Source organism: Anarrhichthys ocellatus, unplaced genomic scaffold (assembly GCF_004355925.1).
Source record: "Anarrhichthys ocellatus isolate YVR2014 unplaced genomic scaffold, GSC_Weel_1.0 scaffold1, whole genome shotgun sequence".
Classification (NCBI taxonomy): Eukaryota; Metazoa; Chordata; class Actinopteri; order Perciformes; family Anarhichadidae; genus Anarrhichthys; species Anarrhichthys ocellatus.
The window spans coordinates 4,831,704-4,852,282 of record NW_022280031.1 but is presented as its reverse complement, the minus strand read 5'-3'; the positions used below and the strand labels follow the sequence as shown (position 1 = coordinate 4,852,282).

The 20,579-nt window shown below is 40.3% G+C and overlaps 4 protein-coding genes across 5 annotated transcripts in view; 3 read left to right on the top strand and 1 right to left on the bottom strand.

Annotated features, from left to right (window-relative positions):
- The window catches only part of tex264b (testis expressed 264, ER-phagy receptor b), a 38,501-nt gene extending 33,947 nt beyond the window's left edge, over window positions 1-4,554 (bottom strand). The window contains exon 1 of the mRNA XM_031852344.1: window positions 4,164-4,554. Coding sequence (XP_031708204.1) covers window positions 4,164-4,412 — 249 coding nt within the window. The 5' untranslated portion in view covers window positions 4,413-4,554. The remainder of the gene's footprint in view (window positions 1-4,163) is intronic.
- Window positions 4,555-5,149: 595 nt separating this feature from the next.
- On the top strand, window positions 5,150-7,209 carry gpx1a (glutathione peroxidase 1a). The gene is made up of 2 exons (XM_031852376.1): window positions 5,150-5,452; window positions 6,562-7,209. Exons 1-2 carry the CDS (start codon window positions 5,228-5,230, stop codon window positions 6,910-6,912), a joined length of 576 nt encoding a protein of 191 aa, XP_031708236.1. The 5' UTR covers window positions 5,150-5,227; the 3' UTR covers window positions 6,913-7,209.
- Window positions 7,210-7,501: 292 nt separating this feature from the next.
- On the top strand, window positions 7,502-9,085 carry brk1 (BRICK1 subunit of SCAR/WAVE actin nucleating complex). The gene is made up of 3 exons (XM_031852387.1): window positions 7,502-7,839; window positions 8,400-8,482; window positions 8,581-9,085. Exons 1-3 carry the CDS (start codon window positions 7,722-7,724, stop codon window positions 8,605-8,607), a joined length of 228 nt encoding a protein of 75 aa, XP_031708247.1. The 5' UTR covers window positions 7,502-7,721; the 3' UTR covers window positions 8,608-9,085.
- Window positions 9,086-9,960: 875 nt separating this feature from the next.
- Window positions 9,961-20,049, top strand: rbm5 (RNA binding motif protein 5). Of its 2 annotated transcripts, none has more exons than XM_031852286.1 (25): window positions 9,961-10,105; window positions 10,330-10,384; window positions 11,230-11,407; window positions 11,530-11,688; window positions 11,821-11,890; window positions 12,318-12,391; window positions 13,092-13,175; window positions 13,466-13,526; window positions 13,939-14,004; window positions 14,106-14,266; window positions 14,474-14,571; window positions 14,687-14,774; window positions 14,862-14,930; window positions 15,327-15,393; window positions 16,930-17,021; window positions 17,127-17,262; window positions 17,718-17,806; window positions 17,890-18,066; window positions 18,205-18,345; window positions 18,454-18,537; window positions 18,667-18,852; window positions 18,942-19,016; window positions 19,125-19,225; window positions 19,347-19,476; window positions 19,595-20,049. In XM_031852286.1, the coding sequence occupies exons 2-25, from the start codon at window positions 10,368-10,370 to the stop codon at window positions 19,718-19,720; spliced, it is 2,529 nt and encodes an 842-aa protein (XP_031708146.1). In that variant the 5' UTR covers window positions 9,961-10,105; window positions 10,330-10,367; the 3' UTR covers window positions 19,721-20,049. The 2 variants fall into 2 exon arrangements, with proteins under 2 accessions (XP_031708146.1, XP_031708138.1); XM_031852278.1 differs by having other exon boundaries at window positions 9,962-10,105; window positions 18,451-18,537.
- Window positions 20,050-20,579: the final 530 nt, after the last annotated feature.

Sequence of the window (20,579 nt, the reverse complement as noted above, 5' to 3'; positions counted from 1 at the left end):
ATATATACATATATATATATATATATATACATATACACACACACACAGTATAGATACAATTGTAAGTACTAAAAGTGCATTTGGGAGATTTTACACATGAGGATATTTTCGACACTTTGGATGTTTTGGGGGCTCACAGTGGGGAATCTGAGCCACGTGGATCTATTAATCATCACAGGGCTAGTCCAGATCAAAGAGCCAGCGCCAACAGCACACGCCTCTGTCCACGATCTTTGTTTTGCTTCTCTGCACTCATCAAGACACAAGTGTGCTGTCTTTTGAGGTTTCTTCAATGCACTGACAGCACGTCTGAAGCAAAAAGTTTCCGAAATCCAACTGAAGGAACATTGGCTGTGTCTCAGTTGTGCATGCGGCTGAATTGACTTTGGTACTGTAACACAGTAAGAGAGGAAAACTATCCTCACCCGCATACAAAGCACCACACTCACATTCAGAGAGGCTTACATTTGACTTTCTGAACGGGTAATTATCAAAGAGATTTTCCACTATTTCATCATTCACCGCAAAAAAGTCTAACGTTGAAACAGATACATATTTCCTGACCAGTCCCCTGCTTCAGAGCACAAGCCCACAGCTTTCATCGTATCGTGACCCAAAACACGGGTCCCTGAGGACGGGCAGACGCATGTGTCACTTCCCCACCATTCCACTTGTCACACGGCTTTTTATTTAGACAATCTATGTCTCAAGGACCGCAAAAACCCCTAACCCCGATCGCTTACTCGAAATATCAAGTTTGACAGAAAACAACACGGTCCACCCCTGTTGCCTCCCTCAGAGGGGGGGAGCTGCTGGGTAGAGGTGAAGTGGGAGCAGTGGGTCGGGAACCCCCTCTGGCTTTGAAGCTGTGAAGAGGCTGGTGGTGGAGAGGTGTTTTCGTGAGTGCCGTTTGAAGGGAACAGAACAGAGCTGCTCCAGCCCTGTATCCATGGCAACCAAGACCGACTCGAGTCCTCGTTGAGGTCTTTTGTTTCTCCAGAGGAAGTGATTAAAGGAGGTACAAGTGAGAAAACCGAGGATGAGACTAGCCGCGCTGACACTTGTGCTCTGTCAGCTGCACTTTTTGAAAGTCCTTCTCACTGCAAATATGAATGGACAGAGTCTCACTATTTAGACAGCGAGGACCAGTCCTCTCTGGTTCTCCTGACGGCGGGACTGAATGGCATCGTGAGGCTCGGACGCTAATGAGCTGAGATCATTACGCCAATTACTTTAACTTAGATCAGGACTTGGCTGTGACTGTGCAGAGGAGCTATAGGACCCATTGCTAGCTTAATTGCCAGCTTAGGAAAAAAAAGAAAAGAGGATGAGCATAACAAAAGTGTTTTGAAGCAGAGCTGAGGACCAGAGTTCACGACTAAACTCTGGTTACATTCCATCAGGTTGTCGTGCATCGGGTTTAAGTAGTGCCTCTTAAGGCTATACTGTTGAAAGGCAGCTCTGAAAAAGGCAGACGTCATCATATTTCAGAGACAGACAATACAAATGTTAGAGTTGAGTGACGCTGACAAAGGTGACATCACAGCATAGTTGACGTTTGGTTCTGACTATTAGCGCTTCCTTCTACAATATTTCTACTAAAATACAAGTATGTAACATGGGAAGAAAGACGCACTAATAATGGCCAAGCAAGACGCTGAATGATCCTTCCACTTGCTAATTTGTAACTGTATGAATATACACTCAGTTGCCAGTTTATATAAGTAGGCTAAACTAATCTAAAAAACAAGTCAAGTGAAACTTTATTATCCCACCAAGGGAAATATGGTTGCAGTCAGGTATACAAACACTTTCTTTATAAAAACATAAATCACATAATGCAACAATCTGGACAAACGGTACAAACGTGAGATCCCTTCAAAAGAAGCCAGAACAGAGCCGAGATCACACGTGAGACTGCAGGCAACTAATTACCGTGCTAACAAAACAAAACTTTGTATCTTTTTGTCCAATGAGCAGGAACTCTGTATCTACGGCCTGAAAGCTGAAATCAGTCCTATATGGTCTGGGCCTTCCTTGAGACCTGCCTATAGTAGAGGTCAGAAAGCCACTGCTGACTCACCCCAATATCTTTGGTGGCCACTTTGACACGGTGAGATTTAGGGTGCCAAACCAAGGACACAATACAGGACAGAACAGACTCAATGAAACCTCCATAGAACAGAGTCACAATTGTAGTGCACATTAAAAGAGTACGGACGTTGTTGGACCTTTTGTAGACATGTGTATCCATTTGATTGAAAGCTCAACTTGTTGTCAAACACAGAAAAATACTTTTTCCACCAGGTCAATGTCATTCATGACCGAATGTCTAATACAACAGCCCTACAATAAATCATCCCTTCATAAAGGTTTTAAAGCTCAGTTTATGTTGAAACTAATTCAGAGAGGAGTCCATTCAACTGTATGTTCATGTTGGAGGATGCAGTCTGTGGTGCCGGTAAATTGTACTGATGTTTTTATTATTTTGTCCACCCTATTTACATCAATAAGAGTAGGCTCAATAGCAGAAACACAACTCTGTATAATCATCTATGAAAACTATTATTATATTATTAATTAAATTATTATTTTGTTTTCTTTATTAACTGATTATTCAATATTCGAGATGTATTGATGATATGTAATCTCATTTATGTCCCAGCTCTCCGATGCGTTCTCTCACGGAGGTCATTAACAGCCAGCTACACACAGTGTTCTACATCCTGCTGTAGTATTTTCCACAGATCCCCTTTTGTTATCTGAACCTCCGGACCCTCCACACAGCACATCAAACTGTACTGCTCAACCATTTTAAGCTACTCCTTGTCTCATTCCTTCTCATTTTGTTTGGGCAGAGCCTTTTGAAAACACAACTCAAGCTGGATTCTCTTAAGAAAGTGGGAACTAGCACTGCATGATTTCGGAGACCCCGGAGAGTGAGCAGGAATATGTAGCAGGAAAACAGATCCAGCTGATAATATTTCCTGCTGCTTATAGACACTGAGATTTTGGGGATGGATGGAGTTCACACAGGGAACGGTTCGGAATGTAGGAAAACATCTCACAGACAGATCCGACTTAGTAATTGTGTTTTTATCAGCATTAGTGTGACACTAGAAGAGACCGCCAGTTTCAGTCACATTCACTTAAGTGTTGTAAGCTTCCACATTTTGACGTGATTTTTTTTTATGAAACGGAAAAATGGTGAAAATTAAATAAATATTGTGAAAACCCCAAGCTAACAATGCAAGCTATAGTCATCCGACTGTCAGAGGGTGAATCAAATACAACCCACCTGGAAAGTTGTTTTTTTGCAATATGTTTGATGATTAATAAATGCACTATAACACTTCACAGCTGTAGACTCCCTAGTGGCTGATTTACATTGTGGACCTCCAACATAAAACATATCACAAACATGACACCAGTCTGACTGAGACTCTCTCGATGAAGCTACTGATGACGAATTAACACAAGGATGTTTCTGAAAGAAGACCAGCAGACCAGCAGATAGACTCAACACATCTCATTCAGACTGTGAGATCAGCTCAATACACACATGTATATACATATGTGTATATACATATATACATATACAGACATATATATATATATATATATATATATATATATATATATATATATATATACACACATACACACACACACATATATATACACCTATACACATATATACATATACACATATACACACACATATACACATATATATATATACACATATACACACATTTATATATACGTATACATATATACACATATGTATATATACATATAGTTACATGTATATGTATATATGTAAATGTATATACTATCTGGAAAACACAACAATCTGTCAGTGCCAAAAGTCAATAAAGAAGGCAGACAAGATGTCATGACTACATGAAATGTAACTAAACGTATTATTCATTGGGGGAAATATGCATTTCACTTATAAATGAAATTATTTTAAACACCAACTGTTATCTTGTGAGAATTCACTTTTGATCGCTTCACTGGTTTTAAGAGAATGGCTTTATCGCCATCTAGCGGTCGACCAAACAACCTAGTTTACATCGTAAAATCCGCCTTATTTTCAAGCTAAAATATTGAGTGAAGTAAACATCTGTTCAAGCAAGTGGTGTTTAGTGAATATTTACCTTTTTAGGGTCATCATAAAACACTCCGATACATGAAAGCTTTGGTCCAATTCTGTGAGACTCCTTAAAAAGTTGGCCGCTCTGTTGGTATGGACCTTGTTTGAATTTGTAGACGAATGTGATCTTCTTTATGGGAGGAGAACCAGTCAGTACGGTTATGTCCGTGAGGAGTCCCGAGTACAAAACGTAACCAGCTAGAAGACTCATCAACAGGCTGATGGCCACACACAGACTGACCCAGTCCAGCATGATCGGAGCACCGTTGTTTAACTTATTCTGAACCCTTCACACAGTTATTACAGTTGCCTCTGGCGTTAACAGGCTAACATTTTTTGCAGGCAAGTATTTGGACGTTGTCAGTTGAATAATTAGCTAAAAAATACCCAAAGATTACACATTGCGCGGTGCTTCCTGGAATGTACCATTCAGGCCGACCAAAGGGGGGAGACTCTGTCACAAACAAACTTGTAAAACTCTTGTAAAACTCGACATGTCCATGTCGAAAACATTTTCAAAATCCAGATTGATACTGGTGCTGAATGAGTGTGCAGTTCGCATAGTGATGAATCGTTGATAAGTGCACACTTCTGTAACTCGGTCAACCACATTATTGTGACGCCCATTATGGACACTTTTTTTTCATGTTTGTCATTTTGAATGGAAGCTCAAATCAGTGAACTTTAGATGTGCAAAGCATCGGCTCTGCAAAGTGATCAGGAACTTATATAGAAGGTTGGACACTGGTATAACTCGTTTGACATATTTAGCTAATAATTAATATGCATCATGGCAAGCTACTTCCTTGAATGACCTTGTGAGTCAGAGAAGAATTGCAATAATAACACATGAGAACATTTATTTTGGGATTGAATATGATGGTTATTGTACTGAAAAATGTAAATGGGGGAGGTTACATTAATTTGAAATGGTTAAGCCTTGATAATTGTTTGACATCTGCGCCGCCCCATATGAGGGTTGGACTTGAAGGGAACTTGTTGACATTGAACCGCCTACATAGTGATAATCCGAAACTTCTTTGTGTGATTCATCCGGAATTCGCGAGAATGGCTGGAAATGTGAGGAGATTTTACGACCTGACAGCTAAACTGCTGTTTGGAGAATGCTTCAGTTTCTCTGCACTGAAGGGTAAAGTTGTTCTCATTGAGAATGTGGCGTCTCTGTGAGGAACAACAACCAGGGACTATACCCAGATGAACGAGCTCCACAGACGGTACTCAACCAAGGGCCTCGTTATTCTGGGTGTGCCCTGTAATCAGTTTGGACATCAGGTAGGACCCGTGTGAATGATACTATTTACATATTTGAACTAGAACATAATCTGATGTGTCTTGCTCTAGGTTTATGTGTGCTCCTTGATCATCATAGGACCAAAAAACAAATGTACCTCGCTCTTTATTCATGTCACAAATTATAGTAGCCTAATACAACATTTTCAACCTGAAGGATGCCTGTGTTAAATGAGCCTACGTGCGTCTTTTTGGTGTGTTAAGAAGTTGAACAGTTAAACAGTTTGTCCCTTATGCTTTTTCCTGCAGTAAAAATAAATGCAATATCACATTAACCCTCATTATACCAACCAAGGACTACAGACTGGGAATAAATACTTGAGGAAGTCACATGAGGAAATCTGTCAACTGCATCTGTGTCTGCCCCTTTTGTGGCTGATAGAGTGCCCCTACCTCCTTGATAGTGTGAGATACTTTACAATAAAACACATGGCTAACATTTCATTTATCTATTCTGTTTTTTATTACAACTGCATGTTGGGGTGCTTTTGACTGTTGGGACCCCAGGACCCCAATACATTGGTATTTTAAATAAAAGCACTAATAAAACAGAAGCAATAATCAATTATGAGTTCTTTAGGAAGAAATGATTGACAAAGTCATGAGAATTGGGATGATAGGATAAAGCACCAGTGAGATATGACTAAAGTACACCTGTGGGGTCAGTGGGGATCCCATATGAGGGTTGAGATCCTCCATCGCAAGTAAAGGTCCTACATTCATAATGTTACTTATATTAAGTACTACCAAAAAAATGTCATAAGCAGCAGAATGTATGTGTAAGTGCATTGATTAAAAGCCTAATAGCATTATAGCCTACTTTATAGTTGGTAGAGGTGGAGCTTATAGGCTTCTTTTAGATTGAGCAGTAGTGCACTGTGTCTAATATTTTATAACTTGATCAAAGGTTTTTATGTAAAAATCCGAACCTGCAAAATGAGCAGTATCTGCAGCTGTCAGATAATCATTGTAAAAGGTAAAGTACTTCCTTCTGAAATGCAACAGTGGAGTAGAAGTATAAAGCAGTATAAGACACTGATTGCATACTGTCCATCTGTAATGTATTATATGTTTCTGTCGTTTTATAACAGGAGAACTGCAAGAATGATGAAATCCTAAGGTCTCTGAAGTATATCCGTCCAGGGAATGCCTTTGAACCCAAATTCAAGCTCCTTGAGAAGGTGAATGTAAATGGGGAGGATGCCCACCCCTTGTTTGTATACCTGAAGGAAAAGCTTCCGTTCCCCTGTGATGATGCCATGGCTCTCATGACTGATCCAAAGTTCATCATTTGGAGTCCCGTCTGCAGGAACGATGTCTCCTGGAACTTTGAGAAGTTCCTGGTCGGTCCTGATGGGGAGCCCTACAAGCGCTACAGCAGAAATTTCCTCAGTATTGACATTGAGGCAGATATTAAAGAGCTACTGAAGAGGGTCAAGTAATGCTGTGGGTGGCTGTAAGGGATATCAGTTATAACCAGCCCGGCCAACAAGTTTAATCAGTGGCCTTACTGTTTGTTTTGGGTATTTCATCATGTTTTTCCACCTTCACAAGTCAATTGCAACATTGTGACGCATCCAGTGCAGTACACTCTGGTTGTTCAGCCTATTTACTCAATGAAGACACTCTTGGAAACCTTTTTTGCGTGGGGAGTTTCTGATGAGCATGTAAAAGACTGACACTGCCTGACTGTATAACTCATGCATTGGGTAGAGGAGAAATAAACATGTAATGTCAAATTAAGTGCTACTGTCATTTATGTACACTGCATACATACACACACAATTCCAGTATTTTCAGTGAAGAAGATATTTATTTTGATGTAGTCTTTTAAAGTACTGCTTTCTATGTATATGCACTACTTGAAAGCCTATTTGTTGGTGAGAACAAAATCTGCATAGTTTTGACTGATGACATCTTTGGCCGGTTTGATATTATAAATTTAAAGGAGTATAATTCTCACGTCCTGTTGGTGCAAAACAATTAAGTGGCAGCTGCAAGTCAACTCATTCGCCTGAACAGTTAACCTAGCTACGTAACACTGGCGTACTATCGTTATGTATGCCACGTTACCTTATAGTGCATACATGTATGTAAATACAAAAAATATATATTTTAAATAAGTCTGTGGTTATAACTAATAGACTTAAATCACCAACAGCAGCACTCTGTTCGTCTGTGCTGTGCTTCCTGGTTGAACGCAGGGGGCTCTCCTTGACTGAACGCTACGCTGTACTACTACTCGTCCAACATGGCTGGCCAGGAAGATCCAGTGCAAAGAGAGATTCACCAAGATTGGGCGAATCGAGAATATATCGAAGTTATTACGAGCAGCATCAAAAAAATCGCCGACTTTCTTAACTCATTTGGTAAGCTTGTAACGACCAGTCGAAGGAAATGATTACTTTTGCGCATAGCGTTACATTGTCTAGGTAGCTAACCTAGATCTAGCTAGCTAGCTAGCTTAGCTGTTCTGCCGTTGCTAGCATTGATGTTGACGCTTTCAATGGCCACTCCCAGTTAGCAGCTAGCAGTTAGCTTTATCGTTAGCTGTGAGCTTGTTATTGTTTCCTCGGGGAAGGATTGCAGTTTGGTGCCAAACATTTAGTTTCGCTTCTTGTTATCTTGTGTTCGTTGCCTAACAAGTGTCAAAAATCATAAGACTACTGGATTCAAGTGTTGAGACGGCTTGGTTGTCAGGCCACTGCAAACACTAGGCTGCTCGGCTGTCAGTAACGTATACCAGCAGCAGCAAAATCCCTTACGTGTATTGATGATCTCTGACAAAGTGTAACTGATATTCATTTATGTTCAATGTTGTCGAGTGAACGTGGTTGTTATTGTCATAATCGACAAGCTGCGCCTCTTGAAATGAAATGTCGTGACTGATGATGGTTTGCGTTACATGTTCTACATAATGTATCCTCAGATATGTCGTGTCGATCACGCTTGGCCACCCTCAATGAGAAGCTGACGGCTTTGGAGAGGAGGATTGAATATATTGAGGCGAGAGTAAGTAAACTGCATTGTAATGTATACATCCCAATGCATTTTTCTATTTGAATATTTCAAAAAGAGATAATATTCCATGATTATTTGTCTCGTTACAGGTGACGAAAGGAGAGACCTTGACCTAGAAATCATCATGGGAACTCACAGTATCCCAGAGCTACCTGTTCATCCCCCTCCCTGATTTTTGGAATAAGTGTGATGGATTCCACCCTCCTTTTTACGGGACCATGTGGACCATTTTTATATTTTATGCAGTTTTGTGTTGTTTTGCCTCATGACACTTTTGTATAGAAGATATGGTTCTGTCTTGGGTGTCAATGACTCAAGAATCATCAATGTAAAAAAAAAAAAAAAAACGCTTCAAATGTAATGGTTTGAAACAAAATTGTGGAGCTCAATTATGGATCGGTATCAGTGCAACTTTTGACATTCTGTGTTGTATGCATCGTCATTACCACTTTAGAGATTTATGAAAGGGGAACATCCTTGTGTGCCAACTTGAACAAAAAATTGTGTAGTCATCTTTATTGAGGACCTGCTTGTACAGTGAACTGTTTGGTGATGTTTCAGGATTTAAATACTGTAATAAATACTGAACAATTACCTTGTGTGTTGTACTTATCTTAGTCAGATTCAACTTCATCGAGTCGGTATGTTGACACATTCAAGGGGTTTAATGCTCAGTAGCTCTCGATATGCTCAAACAGACTAGAAAAGTTAACAGGAAGATGGAAATATTGACAATGTATGGCTTAACAAAGAAACACACACAGTAGGTATTATGCTATTGTACAGGTAAGAGCTGGTCAGCAAACACTAAGATATTTGACAGTTCAAATTGTTATTGAACATACAGGATTGTGGGACAAAGTGCAAGATTCCAACGCACTGGCATGAATACTGGAATGACAAATATTGGAAATAAATATAGTATGAACAGTAATTTAGTAGTGGGATTAAGTATTGCTTCGGGACCAGGTTGAAGACTACAAACAGAAATTAAGAGTATCCTGAGAAGAGCTACACATTGAAAAGTAAAGGGTGATTTAGCAGTCAAATAGGTTCTGTAGTTTAATGCAATTTGCTATACAAGGCAACCTACTAAAAGCCAAATGTGAAATCATATTTTGAAGTACTAAATTATTACAAAACAGTTTACTGTAAATATGAAAAGCTACATAACGCAGTAAAATGGCCGAAATGTGAAGTAGTTGAACGATTCCCTTAGGCAGCACTTTAAAAAAAAAAAACACCATACACATCGATCTATGCTCGGGTAGCATGCCTCCTCCTTTACCACTGACAGACAGATATTATAACAAAGTGTAACGACAACTTTATTTCCTGCAATGTCAATCCCTAACATAACTAATTGTCAGAACCTGATGAGGGCAGACTAAAAACCAAGGACCAAGTGCTGCCTGTGAGGCAAATAAGGTGCAAAATGTTCTCACTTCCCATAATGCACCGGGTTATACACCAATGCATCTTGGGACAAAGAAGGGACCGTTGTAGTGTTGGGAAGAGTCCTTGAACGTGAGATGAATTGTCTTTCCGACGCTTATTCAAATACGTTTTTGAAAAACTACTAGTGGGTAATAACATTTTCAACGAACTATACAGGTGAGTTCTTGTAGATTCAGACTGCAAACGGAAACAATGTACGGCTTCTCTCACTTAACTTGTCTGTTTGTTAACATTAGACCGGATCCATGTTATGGTTTAGCTACAAGCAGTTAGCGTTAGCTCCTGCGCATTGTAATCCAGCTAACGTTTATTCGACTGTAGTGGAACTGTTCAGTGGTGTTAAACAAATAAAACACAGCCGTGTTGTATTTGTTTTCTAGAGTCGTGACACGGGTGTGTGTGTGCGCAGTTGGGAGAAATGGGAGCTGATAAAAGGTGAGTAGTAGTTAACCTAGCGCTGTTCGCCATGGTAGGCGTGGCTAACTAAAATGGCAGCGTTCATTTTATTTTTCGCTAAGCGAATATTAAACTAACGTTTAATGGCGTCTAGAACACCCCCTATGACTTGGTATAGATAGACGTTAGCCTTGCAATAGCTGCAGATGGTTAACGTTCAACGTTAGATAAGTTGTTTAACGTTATCTCTTATGACATGGTCATTTCAGTCAACATTTGAGGATGTATAACCTCACGTTGGAATCGTAGGGTTAGTCTGTTAAACAAAACGTGGCCTAATATTTTCCTCATGGTCCTAAACAATGTAATTATTGAATTACCTTGATATAAGAAAAGTATAATGTATGCCTAACTAATAGAGCTAGACACTGCTCTCCAAATTGAGAGAAAGTTGCATGTCAGTGCTGTATAATGTTTCCAACTTCTGAAATGAGATGGTCACCACTAACTTATTTTGTAGTTACTTTGTTGCAGATTTGCTTAGTTTCTCTCTGCCCACATCACATTAATTGAGGAATCAGTTAATGGTTTGAGTTTTTATAAAATGTGAAAAAAAAGTATATTAAAGTATAAGTACTGCAACAACCACTGTACATGTTGAAGCATTTTAGTGTAAATCTTTGACCATACTTGAGACAGTGCCCCTGCAACAAAGGAAATACACAGTACCAGGCTTATTTTCTTGTGTACTGTCAATTAAGGAATTATGTTGTGAGTTTGCTGATGCAACAGTATCTGATTGAGTCATATTATAAGGAATATTGTGCAATTGCAGACGAGTTGTACTGATGTGCTGCTTTGCCTCTCAATGTCTTCCTGAATAGGATTAGTCGGACAGAACGCAGCGGTAGATATGGTTCTGAACAATCGCGCGATGAATCAGAATGGCGGGACAGAAGAGAGAGGGACCAGGAGCGTGATCACAACATGCGCCGCTGGGGCGAAGAGAGACGCAGTGATCGCTTTGAAGGAGATCGTCGAGGATCAAGAGACAGTCCAGAGGTAGTTTCTCATTTTCTGATATCATTGAGTTACAATGGTAGTATAATATATAAGCAAGCATACTTTGTTGTATGTTGACATCCACTCCTAACTGATGCACTGATCCATTTATTTATTTTCAGCAAAGAGAAAGGAAACGACGTAATAGTGATAGATCAGAAGATGGTTGTCACTCCGATGGCGACTACCCAGAGCAGGATTACAGAAGGGAGCCTGGGGACGAGAAGAAAAGCAAGACCATCATGCTCTGGGGTCTGTCTCCTCATGTCACTGAAGACAATGTACGTCCTTAGTTTTCTTCTGCAGATATGCAACCCATTTAGTGTTTTTCACTATTCATTCTGTAAGATGAAATGCCTTAATTGAGGGGGATTGGAATCATAACATTAACACACCATCTGCACATTGTTCAGGTTTGTTTTGCCATAGACCAACTGGAAGGACCTCAGCCAGTGGATGTCAGGTTGATGAAAAAGAAAACAGGTGAGAACTAGATATATGACGGCACTCTACCTCCCCCCTCCCCCAGTCTGTGACCATAGGGCAAATCTGCTTCCATTCAGACCCATTTTCCCATAGCAGCTAGGAGAGAATATTATCAAGGTACTTGAAAAAAGTTTTAAAATGTTGATTTAAGACATTTCAGTTCACTGTGGAACTTTTAAAGGTAAGTAAGAGCAGCAATATCAGTTTAAACAGAAGTTCAATTGGCAAACGCACTTTGTTGTAGAGTGTGTTTCAAAAAGTGCTATTCAGCAGGAATTCTTGCTATGGTAAAACTCCTAAGGAGTGGCCTACTGTGTACCAAACATGGCCTGGGTCGTGAAGCAGTTTGTGGAAGAGTTTGAATAATATGCCCATGGACTCTTAACTAACACGCCTCCCGTCTATATTTGAATGCTGTCTCTAGGTATAAGCCGTGGTTTCGCCTTCGTGGACTTTTATCACTTGCAAGATGCTACCCGATGGATGGAGACCAATCAGGTTGCTTCACAATCGCCAAGTCTAGTTTTAATCTTGGGGATCTTGAAAAATAACTCAAAAAGGCAACCATAGTGCATTGTATAAGTAGTGTGGAAACGAAACAAACAAAACCTCATGGATTGTATGCCACAGAGCAAAAGGTTTGATTTGTATATTAGTAGAGATTATAATATACATGATTTACAACTTAATGTTGTAACAAATATTTTGTTTAGTTAACTATAATGGCAGTAGCATAAAAGCTGCCAGTTAGACTCGTATTTTGAGGTTATCGTCTGAAGTAATCTGCATTTAAGACAATGATTACACTATCTTTACCTTGCTGATAGCTGATGCATCTGCAATGATATTTCAGAGTTGAATCTAAGCTCAGCCTATTCTTTTTAAGCCTACCTCTAACTAGAAGAGGACATTTCTTTTTAATCTTCCTTTTTTTCTTTTTCTTTTAAGCAGTCAAAATGTCTGTTAGGGTCACATTGTACACTCTGCTCCAGCTCAGCCTGAGCACTCGGGTCCCAAACACTTAAACCCCTCTATACATCATGCTCACATATACATCATCTGCCTGTCTTGTCTTTAACACAAAGGCTGTCTGTTGGGGGTCCCTCTCCCCCTCCTCTCCCTTCCAACACTGCTTGCTCTATTGATGAGATTGATACTCGCCAGGAATGCTTGAGTGACTTTTGTCATCCTCTTTCAGAAACGTCTGACCATCCAAGGCAAAAGCGTGGACATGCACTACAGTCATCCCAGAAACAAGTATGAAGACTGGCTCTGCAACACTGTAAGTTAATGATCCGTCTTGGTTTCATGGCCGCAATATCCCAAAAATGCTACTACAGAACACTTCAAACACACACGGGCCTATAAGTACATATTTTAGGCCCACAAGTTACAATTGTTGCAGTCAGCTTATTCTGTGGTGCATTGACATTTGAATAAGCGGTAACGGTTAGGTTGTGTCTCAGGTAAGTATGGTATGCTGCACCAATATAGCTTGCCTGTTTTCTGAGGCAGCACTGTTCAGGGCGTTAGTAGGTGTATAATAAAAATGATGTGAACGGTTACTTGCAGTGTGGCCTGTACAATTTCCGGAGGAGGCTGAAGTGCTTCAGGTGTGGAGCAGCCAAAGCCGGTAAGTAGTTAAATCAACCAGAGGCCGCTGACTGCAGACATCTGGCAGCCTGAGTCACCAGTGCTGGGATGCAAAGCAAAGTTTATCTTGTTGGTGTTGTAGAGGCCCAGTAAACCAAATGATATGGATTCATAAGTGTTGTAACTGTCCGATGTAGGTAAAGTGCATAGATTGAAAACAGCATGCCTTTTTTTTCTTTTTCTTTTTTTCTTGCTACCTGTCAATAATCCAAAATGGGGACAAAACACAATGGAGTTCATGAAATAGGCTGATATTGTAAATACTAACTCTTTATAACACAGTGACCCGATTTGGCAATTCTCACCGTATACCCCATTTTTAATTCTTCTAATTACACAGTTCGGAACCTTATGTTAATGCCCCTCTTACTTCTCTGTTATTCTCTCAACAGAAAGTGAAGCCTGCAATAACACTGGAGTCTCTGAAACGCAACCCAGCGGAGATTTCTATGGCGACAGTAAGGACTTCTCTTTTATAGATGCAACGTCCTAGTTTGGAACGAAAAGTGTCCCTATCCATGGTAGGTTGTTATTAAATATAGACTTTTGACCTGCACAGCGATCATCTTGAGAAATGTTGCATCTCTGGCCACCGTGGAAGCCATCTTGACATCCCTGGCACCGTACGCTAATCTTTCACCGAACAACATTCGCCTCATCAAGGACAAGCAGACGGGCCAGAACAGAGGCTTTGCCTTTGTACAGCTGTCCTCTCCTCTGGTAAGACGTTCTTTAACATGTAAAACGGATTATTACATTGTCTCAATTTATTGTTATTTAGCGTCATCATTTATAACTGCTTATCAGGGGCCTCCATTGGGCTTTCTACTGCTACTCCTTGGTTGTCTTTAAGTTTTCTCCTTAATGAACTTGCTATCTCATTGCTGCCTGCATATCACTTCAAATTGAATATCCTCCTTTTCACAGGAGGCCTCTCAGCTGCTAACCATCTTACAGGGACTGCAGCCGCCTCTCAAACTGGATGGAAAAACAATTGGGGTGGATTATGCTAAGAGTGCTAGAAAGTGAGTATAATAGTGTATAATGTGCATTGATTTTGGGAAAAGATTTACCTGGCATATCGTCTGAGATACAGCAACACTCAAATTAAAGTTGGGAATCAACCGTTGCCTGTTTTAGGGACCTTTTACTCTCTGACGGGAATCGTGTCAGTGCCTTCTCTGTGGCCAGCACAGCCATTGCTGCAGCCCAGTGGTCCTCAAGTCAGGTAGGTCCATTTCCTGTCAACATCCTGTGACTCATGATCTCCCAGCGTCAGCGTAACGGGCTCATAACGTATGCTTTACCTTCTCAGCCTCAGCAGAGCTCAGAGGGAATGTCAGAGTACAGCTACCTGCAAGAAGGCTATTTGCCGATGTCACAGGTCAGTCAAACAAATGAAGCAACCGTTGTAACTGATTAACTGTAATTTAAGAGCAGATACATTCTAATGTCTTTCAATTTGTTTATTTAAAGATGCATTCAGTCAATCTTTTTGTAAATCTAGTGGCAGCTATAGAAGAGTACAACACAGAGAAATAAATGTCCTGATTTGATTCACTGCTGTCAAGCTTACTGACCAATATATACTGCACATCAGAGATAAGGCTGTACCTGTATATCATAACAGTGCTTTACATATTTTAAATACGAAGAAAACATTTACATCTGCAAGTATCTCCACCTTCCTTTGGGTAAAGACTGACTTAAGTGAGGTATTTTTGTACCACTGAAGTTCCCAAATTAACTATGTAATTCAACAAATTACTTTTTTCAATAGGACTACCAGGCGTACTACCAGCAAGCAGCGGGAGCCAGCACCTCCCAGGGAAACGGGATACTAGGAGGTATGAAATGCTTCCAGGCCTTATGTCAAAGCGAGACACTGTCTGCGTGAACGGTGTTTGTCGGCTGCTTAGCTGAACTACACTTCAAAGCCGGTACTCCATGTATGGAGCCACTACAGCACTGTATATATTTCAGAATATAAGCCTTGTGTTAACAAATGAAGGGATTTTGTTCACAGAAAGGCTCTAGACGGCTTTTCTTTAGAAATGGAAAGAGGAAGTGTTGAGTTAAAAATAAATATGAACTTGTTTCTTGTCTGTGACATGTTCTACAGACATGGTCGTCAAAACTGTAGTGATATTGCTGGTACAGTCAATATACTGTCAAAAGATCATTTTCACTGTCTGGTGTGTGAAAGGCACGCAGGGAATACATTAACTGGACCCTGAATCTCTAGAAGAGATGCAGCCGAGCCGTACCGGATCTGCTTCAGGCATGTTCACGTGAGCGCTGAAGTTAAAAACAAGAGGTTCCTCGACGCACATGCCCTGCTCACGCAGGCAGTGTCTCCTGGGCGTTAAATAGATGTTGGTGCAGCTACTGACTCTTAATTGTCTAATGGTATTAGAAAAAAATAACATTACAGTTTGTATAAAGTAGGTCCACACCAATGCACCATGGCCCAAATGATTATCGCAATTATTTTTGATCAATATTGGGATCACACTTTTTTTGCACAATTATTCACTGATTTTAGGGACAAAATATTTTAATTGCACTTTCATATTTAAATAAACAGCACTGCTGTCACTTCCATGTTTTGCTACATTCCTGCTAATCTTTGCATCAAAATAAGAGTTAAAGTTAGGTTCTTCATCTGAAGTCACTTAATTTTCGTCTTGCTTAAGATATCTTTTAACCTGGACTGCAGCTGCGAAAAACAAAAGTTTTTCGCAGCTGCAGCGTGAAAGTGCAGCTGCATGACAGCTTCCCAAAAGTTAAGCCAAAATGTTTTGGATGCCCCGAGTGGCTGGCTGTTCATTTAGGAAGCTCTTGATTTGATATGCAGCAGAGTTTGTCGCTGCATATCGTGGGAAGTAAGCTTGGCTGATATAAGAGTTGTATCAAATTCTTGTTGTTTTCTGAAGGTAATTTATGGTTCTGCTAGACTACCATACGTTTATCACAGGTGCGTACGGGAGTTAAGTTGTTGATTGGAGTGAAAATGCAGTTTTTAAAATGCTAAATGCCAACAAATCAAGTGAGCAATCAATTTGTTCGGGCTCTACCGAATAGTTCAACGCTTCATTTGTAACGTGACATTAGTGACATCCAAATTATTATATAAAAAATGATAGAAACACTGTGCAATAGTCCACCCTCTCTCTCACACAGCAAGCGACGCAGCACTCACTTCACTGTCTCCGTCTATCCTAATATCTTTGTTTTTCTTAAAGCAATGCTGTAAGTAAACCTTTACTTTTAGAAGCAACAAGCACAGGCAGACTCTGAACAAAGTAAAACATTGACTCTGTTTTTGTAGTGATGTTAACTGTTGGAAACATTGTCACGGATCTTTGTGTTTCCAATTGTAGCGGCCCCGGGTGTAAAGATTCCAGCTGGAGTAGTAATGGCACCGAATTCACAAGTCTACCAACCCCATATAATCGCTCACCCTGCTATTCAGGTAACATGCACTTTTTTTGTTCATTGTCTAATTATGCTATAGTGCTTTTGTGGTTTTAAAATGCATGCTGTAACAATCTCTAAATAACCATTGCTCTACATGCAGGCATTGTCACTTGCCCAACAGTTGGAAGCTAAAGTGCACGCGGGGCATCTTTCAGGCAGGGACTCTGTGCCTGTTGGCCTTGTAGCTGCTGCCAGTACGTTAACTGCCTCAGGACAGACAGCTGACACCAGTACTGGTATGAGCACACTAGATCCCCTACCACCTGTCCTGTTGAAGTGTGATGCACATAAAGAGATCATCCTCTTGAGGTCACTGTAATGTACATCTGTTATATTATAGTGTTTTCCTGGTTACAGCTTCAAACACACAGACACGAGAATTTGGTTCTGCCTGTAGTTTAATAAGCCGTTCATACAAGATGGCAACGACTAGTCTATGACTGAATATGTGGACCATTTAGCGGTACCTGAGATTACTTTCTGTTACTGCTAGAGCTCAAAGGAATAAAAGACAGCAGCCTTTAGAATGACTTCAGTGGGAAAGTTTAGTGAGAATTAGGGCTGGGACCACTTGTTGATTTATCAATAATTCTGTAATATTGGGAACTAAAATGTTAGTTTTTAATTGCATGGAAATGTATCAAAGATTGTCCAGTTTTCTCCAGTAATTGTATGTTTTTATATTCAACAGCTCCTGACACGTCCACCTATCAGTATGATGAGTCCTCTGGCTTCTATTATGATCCTCAAACTGGCCTCTACTATGACCCAAACACTCATGTAAGTAGTGCACAGCCACCACGTGTGAGTCGTGTTGGTGAGAGTCACAGGAGTTCATATTGTTTTGATTATGTGCTTTTCAGTATTACTACAACTCCCAGACCCAGCAGTATCTGTACTGGGACAGTGAGAAACAGACGTACGTACCCGCCTCAACCGATGCAAATGCTGCACTAAATGATAACACGGCAGCAGGCGGCAAAGAACCTAAAGAGGGAAAGGAGAAAAAGGAAAAGCCCAAAAGCAAGACTGCTCAGCAGGTATTGTGATATGAATTCTACATCAGAACATATTGTCTTTTAAAAGCATGTCGCTTCGTCTACTTCAACTTCTGTGTAGCCTTTTCTGAATATTTTGCACTTCCAGCTCTCGTGTTCAAACCGGTTTGATTCTTTCAGATTGCTAAAGACATGGAGCGGTGGGCTAAAAGTCTCAACAAGCACAAAGACAACTTCAGGGGTGGCTTTCAGCCTGTTAGTCAAGAAGAGAGGAAGGAGGCAGCTGCTGCTGATGCTGGCTTCATACTGTTTGAAAAGAAGGTATGCCAGTGGGATAATGTCTAAAATCAAATAGACTACATGTGGGAGCTTTAGACTTCAATATTGGATTTCTAAATGGATTGAATTTTTATTTATTTCTTTTAGCAGGCAGGCAGTCTAGAGAGACTCATGCCAGAGGTGCCAAGAGGCCCCGAGGAGGAGCCACCAACCAGCTCAGTCAACAGTTCCAAAGTGAGTGTTTTCTACATCCTTTGCCGTGTTCAAGCAATTATTGTCAAAGCTATTTTAATTGCATTGTAAATGCATGTATTTATATTCACAACCTTTACGACTGCCTTTGTCTGTCCGTGGCGTGGTTAGTGTGGCCTTGTGGCAGCCTACAGTGGAGACAGTGACCCTGAGGAAGGGGTAGCAGATTGGGATGCTGGTGATGGAGGCCAGGACAAGCTGACCGACTGGACAAAGATGGCCTGCTTGCTGTGTAGGAGACAGTTTCCCAACAAAGAGAGTCTAGTTCGACATCAGCAACTCTCTGACCTTCACAAGGTAACGGCACACATATTGTCTTCAGGCCTAAAATGAATAATAAAAAAAAGACCAATAATTCATTGAGATAATCATCTCGTCTTTCCAAGAAAAACCTGGAGGTTCTCCAGCGATCCAAAATGACCGAAGCAGAGCTGGAAGAGTTGGAGAGAAAAGAAACTGAGGTTCGTCTTAATACAGAATTAACCAGCTGCTAGTGAGTCAAAGTGTTCCCGTTGTTAGTGTGACTGCTTTTTAAACGCTAAAATGTTTTTTATCCTGCTGGTAATCAGCTGAAATATAGAGACCGTGCGGCTGAGAGGAGAGAAAAATATGGCATCCCTGAACCTCCAGCACCCAAAAAGAAGAAGTTCAGCCAACCAGCACCTGTCATGTAAGGAACTTTGTTTTAATTCCCCAATTTGAGTGAAATGCTTTTTGTCGGTCCCTGCTGAGCTCTAGTTATTTGTTTTTTGTGATATATAAAGCATTAAAATGTGCCTTTTTGTGTGCAGTAACTATGAGCAGCCCACTAAGGACGGTCTGAACAGTGACAATATTGGGAACAAAATGCTGCAGGCCATGGGATGGAAGGAGGGTAAAGGTCTCGGACGCAACCAGCAGGGAATCACTACACCTATTGAGGTAAACGACAATCAGCTGGAGTTGTCAGGGAGTTACCGGTACCCATCGGCATCAACAACTGTATAATTCTCTAAACTACTTTTAGCTGAGTTGTAAAGTTTGTGTTTTTCCTCCTCAGGCACAGTTGAGAACAAAAGGAGCTGGACTTGGTACTAAAGGCACCAACTACTCCCTCTCTGCTTCTGACACGTACAAAGACGCAGTCCGCAAAGCCATGTTTGCTCGCTTCACTGAATTGGAATGAGTCGTCGGTGTCAAGCTCAAGTGATTTATCGTCGTGAAGATAATTTGATTGTTTTTGAAGGAGAGCTCCACCATGTCTGCATCATCAATGACCAGTGAAGCATAAGAGACGATCTCCCTTATTGATTTCACTCTATATGATGCCTTTTGTCAACTTGGTTAAGCCAGACGATAGAACAAATCTGTAATGGAGGCTTAAGATGGAAGATAATATAATTTATATATTGTACATAGACAAAGTAAATTTACTTCCCTTGTTTACATTTTTCTTCCATCTTGATGCCATTTTGTTTTGTCTCGGCATGTTAAAAAGAAATGTACAGTTTTTACAAAAAATAATGTCTGTTTATGCAGAAAATAAATGAAAGAAGTGATTTATGATGGTCTTTATCATATTTTATCACCCATGGCAGAAATATTATTTAACAAAGTATGGATGTATTATTAAGGAGGAGGTGTAATCTTCATCATATAAATAGACCTGATGATGTAGAACCTCTAGTTACAGTGCAGTTTGTAATTTATTAAAAAGCAAAAGTAGTGAAATAACATGGTCACTATCAGAACTTGCAGACTGAAGTCTATTGTGTGCATCCTGCATAGCAAAAACAATCTTAGTGTATATCTGAACTCACTTCTCATTTCTCCAAGTGGGGGAAAAAAACCTTTGAATTATACTCCGAGACCACAATGATGCACTGCAAAATTACACTCCTGAATTTTTGAAGAATATATATAATGAAACATGCAACTGGACAAAATGCCTGGTGGAATATGCAGGTGGTTGGTGATTTCTGATATTAGACTGCAATAGTCTATTTTAATTCTCGACTGTTTTTAGTCGACTTGTGCCTACATCT